Source organism: Corvus kubaryi, unplaced genomic scaffold (assembly GCF_017639235.1).
Source record: "Corvus kubaryi isolate FWS band 111438036 unplaced genomic scaffold, C.kubaryi_AGA036_p1.0 37236, whole genome shotgun sequence".
Classification (NCBI taxonomy): domain Eukaryota; kingdom Metazoa; phylum Chordata; class Aves; order Passeriformes; family Corvidae; genus Corvus; species Corvus kubaryi.
In genome coordinates this window covers 2686419-2705605 of record NW_024581067.1, presented here as the reverse complement: position 1 = coordinate 2705605, position 19187 = coordinate 2686419, and the positions used below count along the sequence as shown (strand labels likewise).

The 19187-nt window shown below is 44.9% G+C and overlaps 1 protein-coding gene and 1 long non-coding RNA gene across 6 annotated transcripts in view; one reads left to right on the top strand and one right to left on the bottom strand.

The window, feature by feature from the left end:
* The window catches only part of PAX5 (paired box 5), a 138843-nt gene that overhangs the window by 81306 nt on the left and 38350 nt on the right, over window positions 1-19187 (bottom strand). For all 5 annotated transcript variants that reach the window (XM_042023124.1, XM_042023127.1, XM_042023126.1 and 2 more), the window contains exon 6: window positions 4664-4839. In XM_042023124.1, coding sequence (XP_041879058.1) covers window positions 4664-4839 — 176 coding nt within the window. The remainder of the gene's footprint in view (window positions 1-4663; window positions 4840-19187) is intronic.
* The window catches only part of LOC121662209, a 14641-nt gene continuing 12517 nt past the window's right edge, over window positions 17064-19187 (top strand). The window contains exon 1 of the long non-coding RNA XR_006015230.1: window positions 17064-17150. This is a non-coding gene — a long non-coding RNA (uncharacterized LOC121662209). The remainder of the gene's footprint in view (window positions 17151-19187) is intronic.

Genomic DNA, 19187 nt, shown 5'->3' with positions numbered 1-19187 from the left:
TACAAGAGAATCCATTTCTGTTGTGGACAGAAATCCAGCATGGGTAATTCTTTTCTTTATTCTGGGAAAATTAACACACTGCCTCTCCCATTGAGCCAATCACCCTGCATTTTTCAGCTGTAGATGCATTAATCCCACTCTCACAGCATCCACAAGCACCAAGGCTTGCCCCCTGCCTGCTTCAATGGGGCTTTCCTGCAGTTGCCCAGCCTCACATACCTGAAGTCTCCAGGTCTCCTTGACTTGCCTGGGTCTTGGTCTACAGGAACATCTGTCTTTGTCAGTGCTTTGACTGGAGAATGTGTTTGAGTCAATAGTTCACACAACAGGCAGCACAGGCTTGGCCAGTCTGGGACAACTTCCCAAAGATGCTGGGAAGACCTCCTCCATCCTTCTGGCTGGAATCACAGTAAGCCATTGGAGGACAATCACCCTCACAGCCACACAGAGGGATTTGCTGAGTACAGCCAGTGCTTCCAGCTCCTCCAGGTCTTAATGGACAATAGGCACTGGAAAATTATGCCCCTCAGTGTTGCAGCCCTCTGCACAGGATGAGTGCGAGTTCTGGATAAATTCAGCATTGTCACTGCAGTGACCATGAACAATGGGGGTTGCCTGTGGCAGAGGCCAGGCTGAAGTATGTTGGTCTGCCACAAGTATAGGTGCACAACAACTCCAGGGCAGACAGGCAGGTAAAAGCCACTCCTTGTGTCAGTTTGGTTTCTTCCAAGGGAATCTGGGGTGTTGGCAACATCAACAGCCTTCCCTGTGGGCAGGGGGCCTTCACTGCAGAGCCAACACATGGGGTAGCAGCAGGACCCTTCCACATACACACAGAGCACAGAGAGAATGGAAGCTGCTCTGAAGGCTTTCCTTTCCCAAGGTCTGAGAATTACATGGTATTCAAGTTGCAGGCGTTGTCCTTGCTGATGGAAGAGACACACAGAGCTGGTACACAGCAGCCATGTACAGAATGGCAATGCAACACTGACATTGCAAACATACCACTTATGTGCATTTCCATACCTGTGCCCAGAAATAAGTGAAATCAGTTCTCCATGAACATTTGCAGCCAGTGAAAATCAATCATGGGCTGTTTGCAGAAAATAAGCACAAAAGGGCGTAAACATGAGAGAATTGTGAGTTATGTAAGGCCACTACATATTATTCTTATGAATTCTCTTAACAGAATAGCAGGGCTCTGTCAGGGGGAGGTGGGCCAGGGAGCTTCTGGGGTACTGGCTTTATGTCATGGTTCCTCCCTACAACATATAGACATGAAAGGACTCAATGCTATTTGCACAGATGACCCTCAGCCCCGAGCTCCCAGCTGCTGGACTTCCTCTGCCATTGGATGTTTTTCATGCTCCACACATGCAGGAAGCACATCCATGCTGTGGAGCACACATGTACACATGCCCAGCTGCACCACTGCACATTAGCCTGCAAAATGAGGCAGGTGACAGCTGATGCCTTACTTCTTCCCCTTGATGCACAACATCTGACAGTCTTTAATGGTAAGAGGACACAGTGGGATCCCTGTGTCACCCAGCACACTCAATCATCACTGTTTCTCTCAAAGGCCTGTCTGATGCTTTATTTCCCTGTCACTGTCCAGTAGTTGCCTTCTCTCTCAACACAGTATGATCCCTTCCCCAAATACAAGTATCCCTTCCTCATCAGTCTCTCCATAGATGCCACCATTTACAGCAGATGTGAAAGTTAGTGATTCTTGTCAACAGCACAGCATAGATTTGCAGATTCACTGAATATTCTGAGTTGGAAGGGACCCACAAGGATCACTGACTCCAACTCTTTAAGTAAGGAATTGAACACACAATTAGTATCATGCTCTACCCATGTTGTAAGGTGATAAATCACTCAAGAGCCTCCATTTTATACAGGTTAACTGAGGGAAACATAAAGGTGGGAAACTGAAAGAAATGGATTGAAGTACGCAAAGCAAAGGGTAACACAGGAGCAATCACTCCCACACAGACCATCAGCCCCTCTACCTACATGAAGGGCAATGGGCACATAAAGGTAAGGACAAATTTTGTGCAGAAAATGCATCAGAAGGACTTTGGACAGCATCTGGGAATGAAGCATGATGAGGCTGCAAATATTGTGCTGTGCAGAAGGGACTTCTTTCCCCCTCACCGTTGCCAAGGGTCTGCCCCCAGCACACAAGTGAGGAGGAAGACTTAGAGAGGGGCCACAAAACAGGAAGGAAAAAGGATCTATAGAAAAATGCCTATAGAGTAACAATTATTGCAATAAAATACCTGGAGCCCTCCTCAGGTAAATAGTACTAGGACATCAACAAGTTTTTGTGCTGAAGCAAAATTAATGATGTTCCAGGTGGCTGCTACTGGATCAAATTTCTAATAAAATGGGTAAACAGTGGGTCAGCAGCTCATACCACTCTTCTTCCCACATCCTGTCTCTATGGGGAGGAGTATCTTTCCCATATTGTCCTCTACAGAAAGAGCTTAAAGCTCCATACATCCACTACTGACTTAGCTCTTAAGGCACCACTTTGGGGTCCAGCAGCACTTTGGGCAGCCAAATGTCACAGGCAGATCTTGCTTTACTACATTGACAACTCTGTTTTCCAAGGCATGTCATTAATATCCTCAATATTTGATTCCTCATTGATTTCTTTGGCCTTACTAATTGATGCAGACAGCTTCTCCACTTTGGTTAAGCATCATGACAGCTTTGCTTGACTCACCAAGGAGGTGAGACAAGACTGTTTCTACAAGGGCTGGGGTTCATACAGCGTCTTTGTGAACCACAAGTCATACGGATCACATCTGGTCATGTTGAAAGTTACCCTTCACATACCATCAAAAAGCAGAAGCCGACCCCAAACAGCTGCAAGCCCTTAACCATGGTCCTTCCAAAAGTAAAGACCATGCTTCAAGCTATATGAAAACAAACAGCTACAAGTTTCTTTTGTAATTACATGTAAGAATGCCAGGCAACATGGTTCTGTAAAATACCTTTCGAACCTCATAATGCCACATTTCTCAGCATGTGACTTCCCAGAGCATGCAAGGAGTATCCTCTTCATCAAATTAATAGCAGCATATCCCCAGTTGTAATAATCTGGCTGCTCAGAGCCATTCTAGTCACAACTCCTTATGTGGCCCTGGGAGATCCTTGCTCCGTCAAGAGCAAAATATCCCATACTTGATAATTGGGATAACACTTGAGCAATACCCAAATTCAAATCTCCCATTCTTTCTATAAAACCAGTAAAATTTTATGTCTGGATAGACGTTCACTCACTGCTGGACTGTCTCCCATGAGCTACAGCTGACCATGACTAAGAGGATCCAGAGCACAAAACCAAATAAAAAGTCCCCTCCCATCACTGGTCCCTTTGTAGTGACTATTTTGGCCTGTAAAGCTTTTGCAGGGACAGATCTAACAAGACACAACTCCTAGGTGACCAATGCTGAAAAGGCTTCCCGTGGCCTTGAGCGCAGTGCCTGCCCTCTCCAGCATCACCCGAGTTTGGATGGGATAACCACCATCTAGTGGTATGTGAAGGCCACTTCACCTTCCAGAGACACTGATGGTGTGACTTCCCATCTCTTTCCACCTCGAGTACAGATCTGCAGATTTTCTCAGCACATACAAATCAGGGAAAACACAAAAACAGTAGAAGATGGTGTAAAGCAAATGTCTCTATAAATGAAGTAGCAAACAAGAGATTAGCTTAAAGGCATGAGGAATTCCTACTGTACCATAGGATTTTCAGCATAAGTAAGTAATTTTACAAAGTATGCACATTCCTTAACTGAAGCCACAATGATAGTAGGCTGCCATGAGAGAATCTCCAATGGCCCTCAAATGTATAAATTCCTCCAAGGGGAATCAGTGTTAGGAGTCCATCCACCTTGCTAAAAAGCATGCCTGATATTAAGGACATGGAAGATTAATGGCTGAATACATCATTAAGTAGCAAGCTAGACCAATATCAGTGCTGACAGCAATATATTAATTTCTACCTCCTTCTCAGCAGCTAAATTAAATACTGCCACCCAAGAAGAAGAACACAGAGAGACATAGCTCATCATTTTTTTCATGTGCTTCTATACTGTGCCTGCAAAAAATGGAATTTTTCCAAAATATTAGTGCCAAGTCCTCCTCAAACGCACTGTAGATCCATAGGTGCAATTAATTTACCTTCACATACTAATCAGGTGTTTCTCTCAGCAAATGGCCACATGTTACATGTCCAATAAGACATTTCTGGATACAAAATTTGATTTGTATCTACAATCATGCTCATTGTGTACCAAAAGTAGGCATTGGGTTTTGCAAGTGCTCTCCTTATTACCTGCACTGCCTCCTTTTGATCTAATAAAAACATCAGATGCTGTGGTACTTTTTAAATACTCATTTGATGCAACTGGTCCAGATCAGGTGTAATTTCATACCCAAACACTTGGCTAATGTTTGCACAATGAGTGTTTTCCTTGATTTTTTAATAGGCTTTAATGACTAACATGAACTTGGCTGAAGCTTGACAAGACACCTCATTCTCCATATTTGTCTACTGAAACTCTGAAAAGCCTTTGGTGATGTCCACCAAACAGATCTCTGCCAGTGGGAAGCGGATCAGGAAAACATTAAATATTTGCAATAGTACCTGCTCTGGTTTGATCGGCTCAGTTGTTGTGAAAATGTCAGAATAATGTTGCCTCTCAAAGACACGATCCAACACCTCTAGCTGCTGCTGGGTGAAAAGGTCTCCTCGCATCTGTTTCCGAAGAAAATCTCTGCTTGGGAGAGAATGGCCATTTGGTACTGGAGATTCCTGAATACCTTTCAAAGAGGAGAGAGAAGAGGAAAAATAAGTAGTCATCTCAATGATGTGACCTAAAGCACAGTGTCTCATTTTATCCCTTGAATAGATGTAGGTACCAGTATGGTGAAGCCATGAAGACTTCTCAAGACATTACAATTTGCTGGAAAACACACTGAACAGTCTTGCATTGCAGACAACCTTTAACCCGTTAACAACTTCACCCATAATTTAAAGGCAGGACACAGGATAATGGTCACATTTTTGTCTGCATCACTTCTACTGTGCCACCTGGGAACCTGTCTAGTTCATGGTCTGTATACAGGAGAACACAGAAGATAAGTAGATGGCCTGATGATGACAGTCACAGTCAACTTGGGTCAACTCCAGCAGAACGCTTTGTCCAGTCACCACCCACACACTCTGTCCCCTTCCTGTGCTACCTGCAAGTCCTGCTCAACTCCATCCCATGCTGAGCTCTGAGCTCTGAGCTCTGGCATGCCTGTGTCGGGAAACACAGACTCCCTATGAAGCACTATCTGCAGCACTGGCCAGGCAACCCCAAAGAAGTAGCACAGCTTACGTTGTACTAAGGTGAAGAATCCCTGGGCTGAGTTACCACTACCACACCCTCAGCAAGGCCCGGTCCAAGATGCAGTCCTGACCATCCAACTCACTTTGTATTTCTCCAGCTTACTGGCAGCATGCAAGCCTGGGCTCCAAAGCACATTTTCCTCCTTCTCCCCTTTGGCAGAGATTTTTAGAAGGAGTCATAAGTGACTGCCCATAGCTGAAAAGCCATGAGACAAGTTTGAAAAATGTGTGATTGGCAGTCTGAAAAGACTCCAGTAATACAGGGACTTGTTTCAATTTGCTTCTTGCAGATTCACAGTGGTTTCCTACTTTTCCTTCCGCTGTCAGTGCTGGAAATATGTCTTTTATGCACTGAAAACTGAGATCTGCAGTATTCCCGGGACTCCAGGAGGTGGAACTCCAAGAACAACAGTAAATATCAGATTTCTTCTCCAGATGGCAACATCGAACTAGACAGAGGGAGGAAATGTTTTAAAAATAGAATCTAGCTGCCAGAATAGTTCTGAGGAGCAGAAATCAACTGCATCCTTAATAGCAAGATTTCCATGAGTGCTGCAGTTGCTTACAGTCCAAGAAGTCTGCAGAGGAATAACATCGCTTAGGCCTCCTCTGGCAGATTCTGCATCAAGATTTTTGATGGCAAGAATAGAGGTGCTCTGTACAAAAACGGCTCATTTCTGTAGACATCAGTGCTGTCCACAAGCACGTGCTGGCCATCAGTAACATGAGTGATGCTTGGTGGACAAGATTTTTCACAAAGAACTGTTGATTTGAGATCATCCTTCAGCATAGATGGATTTTGCAGAAAATGCTGTCTATGCAGAAAGCTGGGCTTCTTTAAGGCAGAGTTCTCAGACCAGGGGACCAACACAGGGAAATACCTGTTTCAACCTCAGCTTCTAACACTGAATTTAAGCAGAACTCTCCTTATACTGAACAGACATTTGATGTTAGCAGTAAATGCTGGAAACTTCCTTCTCGATTTGACATCAGCAATTACAGTGACAACAACTTTATATTTACCCTTCTTAGAGAAAGTAATGTAATTTTATCAATGGTAGATGATGTTGGCTTTTGTAAAGTGCAAGGATCAGTTTATTCCACACAGGAAGGGAAACAAAAACCTGAACCTGTGGTCTAAATAGTATGTCTAAGTGTGAAAAGGTGCAGAGGGATACAAGAAAGCAGTGTCCCTTTAAATTGTTTGGTTTTCTTTTTTTTTTTTTTTTTACCATTCTAAATCAAATAATATCTAATAGACCCAGTGCTGGGTTTAGTCAACCATGTCTTATAGAATTAAAATTCTGGTTGGTAGCTGCATGGTAGCACAGGGCCAGGGAGACCCTGTCTCTAGAGCATGGAAATGCTGGCTTTAAATTTCAGGTTAAACTGTTACTCACAATTTGGCATCAAAGTTAAAGCTTTATGCAGTTTTGGGATAAAGGGGAGTGAAATGATACAAGACAGGTATGTCCTGAAAACTGTTCTTGGGGATGCCAGTACAGGCTGTGCACTGTTTGCGCACCCAGAGATCGGAAGTATAATGAGATCCCCTTGTGTTTGAAAATGGAGCAGCAGTCCCACCTTTCACCAGTGGCACTTTTATTATATAGTGCAGCTCCAGATTTTTGGGAGTGAACATCTTGGAGAAGAGGAGGCCGGTGAAAGGAAAGCCTGGGACAGCAGCCTCAGCCAGGGACAGGCGCTGGGGCAGCATAGTGCTGGGAGTGGTCTCCCACCCCAGATACTGGAGTGTGAAGTCCAGGAATAAAGGCACCACCATGTGCCTGTGCCACCACATCCATACATCTATCCCAGCTGCCCTTCCTCCAATGGGCAATGAGGCAGGGGATGACCCTAACGCACTGCCACCAAAGCACAAGGAAGAGGAGGGTATTTCTCTCTGCAAGAGAAGTATGAAATCATGTGGAGACGGTAGTGGGGCTCTGGGGGGTTTTGGTCTCAAGGTCAGTATTTGATATGTTGCTGGAAGTGCAACATATGCTGCCAGGCAGAATGGGCTGCCAACTCACACCATTTGTACATCCCTGTTTGCCAACATCTCCACATGCTGTCCTGAGGACGTGAGATGGGATCAGTCTCCAAGACACACTTTCCAGTGCAGTCAGGCTGTCCTGGGATGAGGAATAATGCATGCAGCATTTGTGCTAGGGAGGGACCTCGACAGGAGTCAGACAGGACTGGGACCCCTGAGAAGGCTGTCACTGCACAAAAGGAAGCACCCAAGCCTCCCTCACTCTCATTATCACCTGCTCTCCAGATCCTGTGAACAAAGGAATAGCTTGTACTTTTGCACTGTGTCTCCCAAATTCAGATTAATTGCCAATAACTTCTGGGTTCTGCTGTAGAAATAAAGGACTTCCTGTATGCTGCATATGACACAGGAGTTTGTGAAGGTCTTCAGGATGTGTTTGGCTGTTAGACATTATATAAATAATACCATTAACATTATACATTGTTTAATTAGAATATCCTTGATAAATAAAATACTGTTGGAAGGTTTGAAACAATTTTAATTATAAACAGGCTCCAGGGAGTGGTAAAAACATTTTTCATATAATCAGTGCATCCACGTAGGGTTTCATCCACATGTTTTATTGACGATAGCACTGCATGTATACCTACCTATTCTGCAAAACAATTAGTTCCCAATTCAATGGCATCTTTCCAGAAATTCTAGTGAAGAGCACAGATGTAACACTCTCCTTAGTACAAAAGATGACATTCTTTCCAAGCAAACGTTCCTTCCCCTATCTCTAGCAGAATGTGCATGTGGGATAAGATGATGCCCTTAGCCCACAATTTCCTGAACTACCTCTTACGAAATGCACTGAGATGTAATGCTTTGAGGCCCGTCACAATGCCGCAGGGAGAGCCTCCACATGCTGCTCCTCCAGCACTGGGGCTCCAGCACACACCACGCCTGCTTGAACAGCCACCCTACCATGTGACTCAAGTCCCCCCCAGGCATCCCACCCAGCTCAGAACACTGACTCAGTTTCCCATAGGTGCACATAATTTGGAGAGCAATCCCACCGGCAACCTGCAGCTGGAAATCATGTCATGTTGGGGACATGTCTGAGCAACATCCTCCCTGGTTCCAAACTCACTGACGGTCATTCACTTGGCAGGGAAAATGTAATCCTTTCTCACTCTAAGAGAGAATGTATGGACACATTCTGTTCACACCTTGCCCAGAAAACTGACCTGTGGTTTCATAACAAAAGCCAGACATGCTGCTAAAGGAACTGGCCTGCCTTGGATGTAATAATGGTATCAAACACAAGCAAAGATTTTCTGTGGCTAGCCAAAGTCTGAACAACCTAAAAAAAGTCTGGGAAGAGTTAGGCACAGAAGAGATCCACCTCTGAGAAGAGATACCACGCACAGTCTTGATGACAAAAGACTGCAATAAGTGATGTGGGTGTCATCCAGAAAATATGGAATCACTGCATGGTTTGGGTTGGAAGGGATCTTACACACCATCAAGTTCCAATCAGCTGCCATGTGCACAGACACCTTCCACAATTCAGGTTGCTTAAAGTCCTGTCTGACCTGTCCTTGGACACTGCGACTAACACATCTTTGTTTATTAAGAGTAAGTTATTTTCTGAGGACCTAAGCAAACAGCAAGATCAGTTTAAAGAATTTGATAAATTGAGATCTCATTTTTCTAGTGCACTTCTATGGTTAGATACTCATCCATGACATGCTTTCTGAAACAGCAGGAGAATATTTGAAATTGCTAAATACAAGTAAACCAGAACTTTAGCAATACTCACCATACAACTCGCTTGATTTAAAATACTGTTTCTAAGACTACAGACCAAAATAAGAAGAACAAAAGACCCTATCTTCACAAAACACTAAAGCATATTTAAAAGCCCTAAAACTTAGTATGACAACAAGGCAAAATACAGAAATACCAGTAAAAAGCACTGAAATACAGAAAAGGCTCAGTTCCACCCTTTTTAAACTGGTAAGAACACCAGCACAATTTCAGATAGTGATAGGCCAAGGGGGAACAGTTTTAAACTGAAAGAAGAGAGATTTAGATTAGATGTTAGGAAGGAATTGTTCCCTCAGAGGGTGGTAAGGCCCTGGCACAGGGTGCCCAGAGAAGCTGTGGCTGCCCCATCCCTGCAAGTGTCCAAGACCAGGCTGGATGGGGCTTGGAGCAGCCTGGGATAGTGGAAGGTGTCCCTGCCCATGGCAGGGTATGGAACGAGGTGGTCTTAAAGGTCCATTCCAACATGAACTCTTTTATGATCCTATGATTCTATTTAAATACTGTGTTACAGTGTATAGACCTTGCCCTGGTGCAGTTCCCCTTGAGAGTCTCAGCAAGATGACAACAGCTGAGAAACAGGTGCCAAACACAAATCCAGCTGGACTAATATTTCCAGTACTATTAATAATCAAGGTGTGCCATGAAGTGTGCACCTTCATGGTAGATTCATCTGATGCGGTGCCTTTCTGAAGATAAAAGGAATCTTCTGGTTTCAGATTTTCAGGTTGTTTGTTTTCTTTTTTTGAGCAACATGCTTTTACAGGGTGAATCAAGGAAATACATAGCTAGTGCCATGAACAGCCTACATTCATAAAGGACATGATTTGTGCCTCTAATTTGTACTGTCCAACTTCATTACCTGTTATCATACCTAATTACTCCACCTTATAGGGAAATGCAGGCTAATTAGGGAGGATGTTATTCACCACATTTAAAACATTATGAAGCAAATGAAATATTACCAGGAGGCAAAAAGGTGATTTGTTTTCTTGTAGCATGCATGTAAATTAGTCCAGAGAAGATAAAGACTCTGTTTAATTACCACATGAAAGGTTTTGTTTAAAATGTAAGGTAAGCTGAATTGTTGTACCACCTTCTCAGGATTATATACATTTGGCAGACAGCTGCCTCAGAATACTCTTCCCAGCAAAGTATTAGCTTCAGGACCACATATGTGGAGAGAGATCTTTGTATTTACACTATTCAAATTTTCTAAGCCCTGGTATTACTTTTTTTTGAAGGATGATATCACTGAAAAGGATCTTTCTACTTTGAAGTGTGTGTAGCTGATCGCCGTGCAAATGTTTTCAAGAGAAATCACTATATTTCACAAAGATGGGTATGAGTTTTATCGCAGATCAAAGTGAGAAAGAAGGGGAAAAAATGATAAATCATCAGAGATCCAAAAATACTTTTCATTTGGAGAAGATATCAGGCCATTTCGTTGGCACTGATAGAGTGTCTGCTCTGTCTCCATTACCCACTGAAGGCAGCCAGAGTCAGGAGCTGACTACGCTAGATTATATTCCCTATAAGATGGTCACCAATATATATATATGATCTTCAACCTCTATTGATTGACCAATTTCACAAGCAAAGACTGGTGAAATGAAGCTGAAATGAACATCATGCTTTAACTCATTGAACCCATCAGGCCTGAGTTAATCTCACTGCCCACTGTCTCTGATAGAATTCAATTGATCAATCATGTTTCGGTGATAGTACCATTTCAGTGGCTTATTGCTTCTTCATTTCAAGCCTTGACCTGTTAGATATACTTGGACCAGCTCAGCTCCTTCTGGTGACACAGAGACCCACATCTGCCAACAGCAGTGCATTTTCCTGCCTTCAAGCTCAGGAAAACTCAGGGGAGCAATGGTGAATACTCTCACCTTCACATTCTGTTTTTACAGGCATTCTACCAACTTTGCTCTCAGGATGGTTGTGAGGACATGAGGACTCTGAATGGCCTCAGCCTCCTGCCCTCTGTTTAGTGCTTGGACAAGCAGAGACAGTGCCAGTTTGGCGGCCATCTAGATCCAGCCCTTGTATGCGGCAAAAGCAGTGCACAGTACCAGTACATAGGCAGACTGTCCCCAGAACAGTCCCAGCCAGATGCTGCCAGCAACTTGCACACCCCAGAAGTGCAAGGCTGGCCAGGGTTCACCATGCCTGTGGCTAGCACTGAATGGCGAGGGGTCTTCAGTGATGTTTCATCTGCCATTTAAATGCATAGCCAGCCTGAGTGCATCCCATTTGCCACTAGCCTGGCCTCCCTCCTGCCTTTTTCTCCTGCAGAGTCCGCTGCACTGCTGGCATCAAGGGCCATTTGGATTCTGCTGCCACCTTGGTTCCAGCTGCCCTTACTCCAGCCAGCAGTAACTGGGAGGTCCCTGGCTCTTCCTAAGCTGCCTTCACCGCATGCATAGTCTTGCAGACCAGGCTGCATCTCCCTAGCTCCCTGAGGTGAGCCCTCACCACACTACACTCCTTCCAGCAGCACCCATCTGCAGAGCATGTCTGGCCAGTGCCTGTACATCCAGCACTAGATTTGCACTGGCTCTGGGGAATGGAAGAAGCAAGACAAAAGGAGCTGAGCCCTGTCATTGGCCTGTCAGTGCTGCTCTTCCTGAAATGCTAAGCAGCACAGCGATTAGCACATTTATCACCAACCAGACACCTCTGGTCCTTCACTGACAAGTGATGGAGCTCTTCTCCACCATGAGAATATTTGTTTCTTTTCTGTAGGGCAGCTGGAGGTCCTCCCTCATGTACAACCTGGAGTCAGGCTGTATACCCACAAGATGTATGAACTGGAGTTGTGCCGGTACACCCTCGAAATGCCATCCCACAGCATTGCTGCAAATCTGCACAATGAGGGTGGTTATGAGACTCACCAACAAAGCAAGTCTATTTAGTGAACAGATTTCCCATGAGATTACAGCTGTCCTCCTCCTCCAGTTATTTTAATCCCAGAGTAGCCGTATATGGAAATGTTTTTACCTATCTCCTAGGAAAAATCTGCCGTCTCTGCCATCCCACGTTCAACAAAGATATGGTGGGACCTCACACCTCAGCAGCCCTAATGCTTGTAAATCTGACAGCCTATACATCTGAGCAAACATTTGTGCAAATAGTGCCACTGAGTGGAGCTGGACTGCTTGTGCACCTGCCCAGGCTTCCATCAGGATGGACTTTGCTCATGCCCCAAGCCTTGCACACACAGGACACAGCCCTGCACCCTGCACAGTCTGCACCTGGGACAAACACTGCCCTTTGGCTGGGGGACTTCCCACAGGTCAGAGCATCTGACAGCAGGCCTGGACTTGTTTTGCTGCCCAGCAGCTCCAGCGAGGGCTGTGGTGGTGGAGGGGAGTCGGTTGAACTGTCCCCTGCTGTGCTCTAGGACCCCAGCACAGGTGTCTCTGCAGATGTGCCCACCCCAGTCGGGGTCCAGGAACACAGTAGACGGCAATCTGTGGAGCAGCATGGGCCGGTGTCCTGACCATCCCTAGCCTGGCAGCTGTCAGTTCAGCCTCCATGCAGCATTCTCAAGGAACGACAGTGATGTTCATGGGCACCAGCCCCGCCATGTGGCAGAGTCTACCTGAGAACAGTGGCTGGAGGGATTGATGAAACCACTGGAAGTTCTATGACTGCTCTTCTGCCACAGTTTTATGTTTAAAAAACAGCAAAAATTATGTCAGTGATATCCCCCTTCATGGTGGGGAATTTAGAAGTGCAGAGATGAAGGCTGAAAGGTAGAGGCTGAGTAGAACAGAGAGGATACCCCAAGCCTGGCCAGCAGAGAATGGGAACATGCATCCCACCGTGGCTACTGGGCCACAGGAGACTGTGGGCACCTGGAAAAGCCTCCAGGTTCATGGGACCCCTTGGCCAGCTGCAGTGTAATGTGGAAATATGCTTGTGTTTCTGTGATTTCTGTAGCAACTAAGGTGAGCAGTAACTACAGTGATTATATACTAAATGTCATGACAACTTTCTTAAAAAATGATTGTGCGAAACTGATTCTCTTCCTAATCCATTTCTGTAAGCTGTGTTCAGCTTCAGAGACATGCACTTTATATCATGTACTCCCAGCTCAAAAGGCATTTTAAAATGATTGTTAAAAGCTTATTGAAGCAAATTTTAACAAACTTTATACCTATTTCCATACCATATCATAGCATATCTTTTCATCACTTCTTTTAAAAAAACTAATTTCTATGTATGCTTGGGTGAGAGACTAATGCAGGTTGCAGGTGAAACTGTGTTCTGTGTAGGTTTGGAAATGCTACAATGGCCTCTGGTTACAAACAAGTGGGAGAGGATTTCAGAGAGCTCTGAAAAATACTAGGAGACAGAAATTTGACAGCCAAAGGAAAAGTGGTGGTAGGATAGGCAGCCGAATGGGGTCTGCGCAAACAGTGGCCAGCTCGGGACCAAGAGCTCTGCTGCATCCCAGCAAGCTTTGCCTAAGGGAGGAAGCCTTCAAGCAAGGCAAAGCTCCTAAGAAATGCAGAGGACTCCCAAACAGCAATGCTACTCCTCCTAAAATGGAAACTCCTAGCAAAGCATTCAAGCAGTACCACCAAGATATGATGAAGCTGGTTTTACTAAAAGCAAAGGAGAGAAAAACCTGTGGAGGATGAAGCTTGCTCTACCAGTAGTGGTGCTCTGCATTGTCTCACAAATGGAAGGTGTCCGCCTACATTTCCCATGCAATTGTCCACAAAGAGCTCTAATAAGGAGTTCTTACACCTGCAGACTTTTCTCGTGCATAAATTACATATCGCCTAATTTTACAAAATCACAAATAGTGGTCTCAAGCCTGCAACTGTTGACACAAAGAAGGAACTACTGTCAGAGATTAAGTCAGCATAATGGCTTACAGTCATAATGCAATACACAGGAATAAAACACCATTTTAAAATGTAATATGCAGCTACAGATTTTTACAAGTAACACGAAGTGCAAATTTAATGATATTTTTATATATTTTATCTGCATGCATTAGTTGAGAGAAATTATGTTTTAAATATCCTCCACAGCTGCGTAATGTGGTTTTAACACTTCAAAAATTTCTGTGTACTTCTTATACCTAGGAGCCACATCTGTCCTTTGGCTGCACTTCCTGTCTACTTGAAAACAGACACGCTCTGCCACAGTGACCATAAGCTGGAGTGTGCCCAAGCCACCATGACGCAGCTTGCTACCTGTGGCATGGGCGGGCAGCTCCCAAAGTCAGGGAGGTTACCACCAGTGCCCAAGAGATTGGCGCTGATGGAAGGTCCCCACAGCTGCACCCACCCTGTGCCTGGGTAGCCTCTGGCATCCTCCAGCCCCAGCACCCAGCTCCAGGAGGGAGGGTATGGTGCTGCTGTCACCACCCCAGATCTCACCACTGCAATTTGGGAGATCTTGTCTGCTGGCATAGGAGATCCTGTGAATGAATGGGGTGTGCAGAGCAAAATTTGGTGAGATGAGCAGTGGACACTATCTCTCTGAATGTCTTTGAGGTTTTTGACTTGGTTTCCCACCACCTCCTCCTGGAGAAACTGATAGGAATGAAAAGTGATCTCACAGTAACCTTCTGAAATTCAGCAAAGACGAATGCAAAGTCTGGCACTTGGGAAAACACAATCCAGGAGTGCATCACAGGTTGGGATCAACCAGGCTGGGGAGCAGGTCTGTTGACAGGACCATGAGGGTGCTGGTGGACACCAAACTCATTGAGAATGACCAGTGTGCTGCTGTGGCCCAGCAGGATGCTAGGCTGCATCAGCAAAGGCATTGCCAACAGAGATAGAAAAGTCATTGCCCCACTCTACTCAGTATCTGGAATGTTGTGCTCAGTTTTGGACTCCACTACACCAAACAGATGTGGACAGGCTGGAGAGGGTCCAGAGAAGGGCCAGAAAGATAATCCAAGGGCTGGGTAGCTGCCATACAAGCAAAGGCTAAGTGATCTGAGTTTGTTCAGCCTTAAGAAAAGAAGGTCTTGTCCTTCTTTTGTCATGTTCCACTACTAAAAGTGTGGAATGTTGCACTATTAAAAGTGTGGCTACAAGAAAAATGGAGACTCCCTTTTTACAAGGAGTCATTTGGAAAAGATATGGGGTAATGGGTACAAGTGAGTCCTGGGGAGATTCCAGTTGGACACACAGCAAAAATTATTCGCAGTGAGAACAAGCAGCCCCTGGAATAACCTCTGCAGGGAAGAGTTGGATTCCTCAATGTTGGGCACTTCTAGAATTTGGCTGGGCAGCGTGTTGGGCTGTCTTGTCTAGGCTGTGCTTTTGCCAATAAAAGTTGGACCAGACTGTGCTTGAGGTCCCTTCCAGCCTGGTGTTCTAGGATTCTATATGGAAAAGGTAGATGGTGACCCAAAAAAATGTTGTGCCTCTGTATATGCTTGTATTTTATGGTTCTGCTGTAAATATTCTGACATACTGGAGACTGAACAAAATAAAACAGCCAAGATTTTACTTTTAAGGAAAAACAGTGTAGCTCTTTTCTAATTGCTGTAATTGATTAGTGTCATCTAAACATTAATTATTTATTCTGCACTAAATTTACCAATCTACAGTACAGCTCCCCTGACGCTGTGCTTATCACACAGAAGCCCTTATTAAGCGCCTGTGGGTGAATCTCCCTGCATGTATTTGTGTTATTTCAAAACCTGCTTTCATTTAGTGAGAGGTTGAGGGGATCACTTTTTGGGCCGCATCACAGAAATTCTTGCAAAGGTCTCTTGAGCTGGAGAGCCTGTTCCTGCAGCTTCAGTTGAGACAAAGACTCCGGCAACATCCTCACCACACCAGCAGGTGAGGCTGACCTCATGTTTGTGCCAGTTTTTCTAATGTCACTTATCTCCATTCCATCGAATGAGATAACTGCTCCAGGCAAAGAATAATAATTAAATATATATACACATACATATATATTTTACTTACTTAATTTTATGTATATCTAAATATATATGGGGGGGGGGGGGGGGGAGAGAGATGGCTAGATCTTGGCAAATAATTTTGGAAGACCACTGTATCCAATATTTCCTCTTTGTTCCCAACAGCCAGATGTTACAAACCAGTGGTTTCCATGACTCAGTGATGGTGGTCTGAGAGTGAATTCCTGGCATGGCAGACACAGTTTTGCCTCTCTGTGTTTGCTTTATGCCACAGAAGCCAAGGGCAGGGATGTGGCTCTGACTACACTGCAAAGCTGCAGTGATGGGAAAATTTTCAAGACTTTTTCTTCTACAGAAAAACACTTATAGACTGAAACTGAATCTTGTTCGCAAGCAGAAATCATTTCTGAAGAACTGTGTGACACAAAGCCCTACTGGAGAAAATACTGAACATGTTGAGAGACCCCATCCTGAGACTTTAAAATGAAGTTTATTTTAGTTTTCCAGTTCAAAATAATTTCAGTGTTTAAATAGAAATTAATCAGTTTATATGGAATCATGGAATCACAAATTCAATTACATTGAAAAAGTCTTCTAAGATTGTCAAGACCAGCCATTTACCCAGCTCTGCCAAGACCAGCACTAATCCATGTTCTTAAGCATCATGTCCTCACATATTGTAAAGACTATGCATGGAGACTGCACTAGTGTTCTGGATAGCCTGTTTCAACATTTGACACCCATTTCAGTAAAGAATTTTTTCCTAATATCCAATCTAAACCTCCCCTGGTGCAGCTGAAGGCTATTTCCTCTCATCCTGTCACAGAATCCCAGACTGGTTTGGGTTGGAAGGGACCTTAAAGCTCATCTCATTCCACCTTCCACTAGACCAGGTTGCTCCAAGCCCCAATCAACCTGACCATGAACACTTTCAGGGATGGGGCACCCTGTGCCAGGGCCTCACCACCCTCACAGGGAAGAATTCCTTCCCAGCATCCCATCTAACTCTGCCCTCTGTGAGTCTGAAGACATCACCCCTTGTCCTATTATCTATCTATCTATCTATCTATCTGTCTGTCTATCTATCTTTCATCTACATTTAAAAGTATTTAAATGTAAATAAGCCATCACTCCTCATGACTAACCAAGCCTGGGTGGGTACCAGTCTCTCCTCCCCCACCAGGTACTTCTTTTATTTATGTAAAAGACAAAAACTTTTCCTTTAAAGAGGTTTATGGAATCTTTAGGAGAGGTTCATTATAATTTTTCATGGTTTCACTTCCCCATGTCTCTTTTTGACTTTATTCACTTTAGAAAGAAAGGAAACACACTCAGGATGCACGCTGCCTGAAATGTTTCTTCCTTACATACATACACATGTGTATACATAAACATTTAGATGTAGCCATGGGTTCTTCACGGAACCATGCAGGACCACGTCCGCTTCCCCACACTCCAGCCAAAGGCAGAGCTGGGAAGACCAAACCACTCAGGGTTCACAAAAATGACTGGATTGCACCACTGTACTTTTAGGTAAAATCTTTGAAAGAGACCCTTATTTTAGAAAGAAAGAAAAAGAAAAAACAAAAACTTGTAACATGTAACTCTGCTACTGCTGCACATGGGAGTGGCCAGGGGCTTGGAGGGGGAGGCTGTTAACTCCCCCAGCAGGAACTGAGGGGATCATCATCCAAGCCAGTGTTCCTCTCCATGAAGGTATTATGGCAGGCAATGACTGAGGGTGTGCTCTGTTACTGGGATTAACTGGGAGCACACTGCTGCCACCTTACACCTGGCATCATTCCCCAGATGCCCACATGCATGAGCCAAGCCCCTCAAGTACTGTCAAATCCCATCTGCTGTCATGCCCTGTACACGACTCTCAGGAAGGCACCCTGCGCTGAGGCGCTACCCACCAGCTCCAACACTTTCTTGTGCCACTGGAATGTGGGCACCAGTTGTTACCATAACACACTCAATTGTTCTCAGCAGTGCTCCAGCAAATAAAGCCATTAATTACAGCCTTTCCCTCAGCTGCTGTTGGCTGGAGCAGCAATCAATGTGCAACCCCTCATTGCCTGCTCTCAGGGAGCAGAGACAGATGCCATAAAAATGATCCGCAGCCCGCGCTGAGCCCCGCCAGCGGCTGTGCCCAGGAACGGCCGCCACGCTGCTTTGACACGCGATACCATATTTATTTGGCCTGCCGCAGCCGTGGGAGAAGGCATCCCATTAGGCGATTATTTTTATCTTATAACGTCAATTTACTTATACTGATTGGCTTCCTGCCGCCAAATATCAATTAAATTGCAAATGCCTGCTGAAGCTTATTTTATGTGTCTTTCTCTTTCCCCTCATTTCCCTTCTTTCTTTCGTCTCTCTCCCCTTCTTTTTCTTAGAGAGAGAGAGAGGGGGAGGGAGAACCCTATGTTCAAACATAATTTAGTTTATTTCTCTTTCCATATCTCAAAGGAAAATCTATATCTCCCCCTGGAAGGCCATTTGCCCTCTGTTATTGGGAGCTGAGGTATCACAGCAGTGGGCAATTTGTTTCAACTGACTATCGCCAGCCCATCAGGACTCCTCAGGACCTCTGCCATCTCAATGCAATTGTATCTGGTATTGCCATTTGTGATCTGTTTTTAACAGCTGCCAGTACCACCAGATGAATGGGTTTCAGATCTCACAGAGTGTGTCCACCCCATTTCTTCCTGCCACAGCCATCTCCTGTCCCAAGATGCTCATTGTCTTGATGATGCAGATTTCTGCTTGTCCCACTGGCAGAGACCCTTGTTAGGCCAGGCTGCTGCCCCCTGACAGTTGTGTCTCAGAAGGTGACAGGGTGGCCAGAGCTGCCAGAGATTGTAAACTGTTCCCATGACAAACAGGTGCACAAGTGGGCTTTGACACGTGGTGAGCCTATCCAGTGGCTGCAGGTGAGCTCTCCTTACCTTGTAATGGGGATGGGGACTGTACCTGTGCACATCCACCACCCAAGCAGCACTTGGTCTCCTCTGACCTGGGGAAAGTCTAACCAAGACACGGTACCTGCT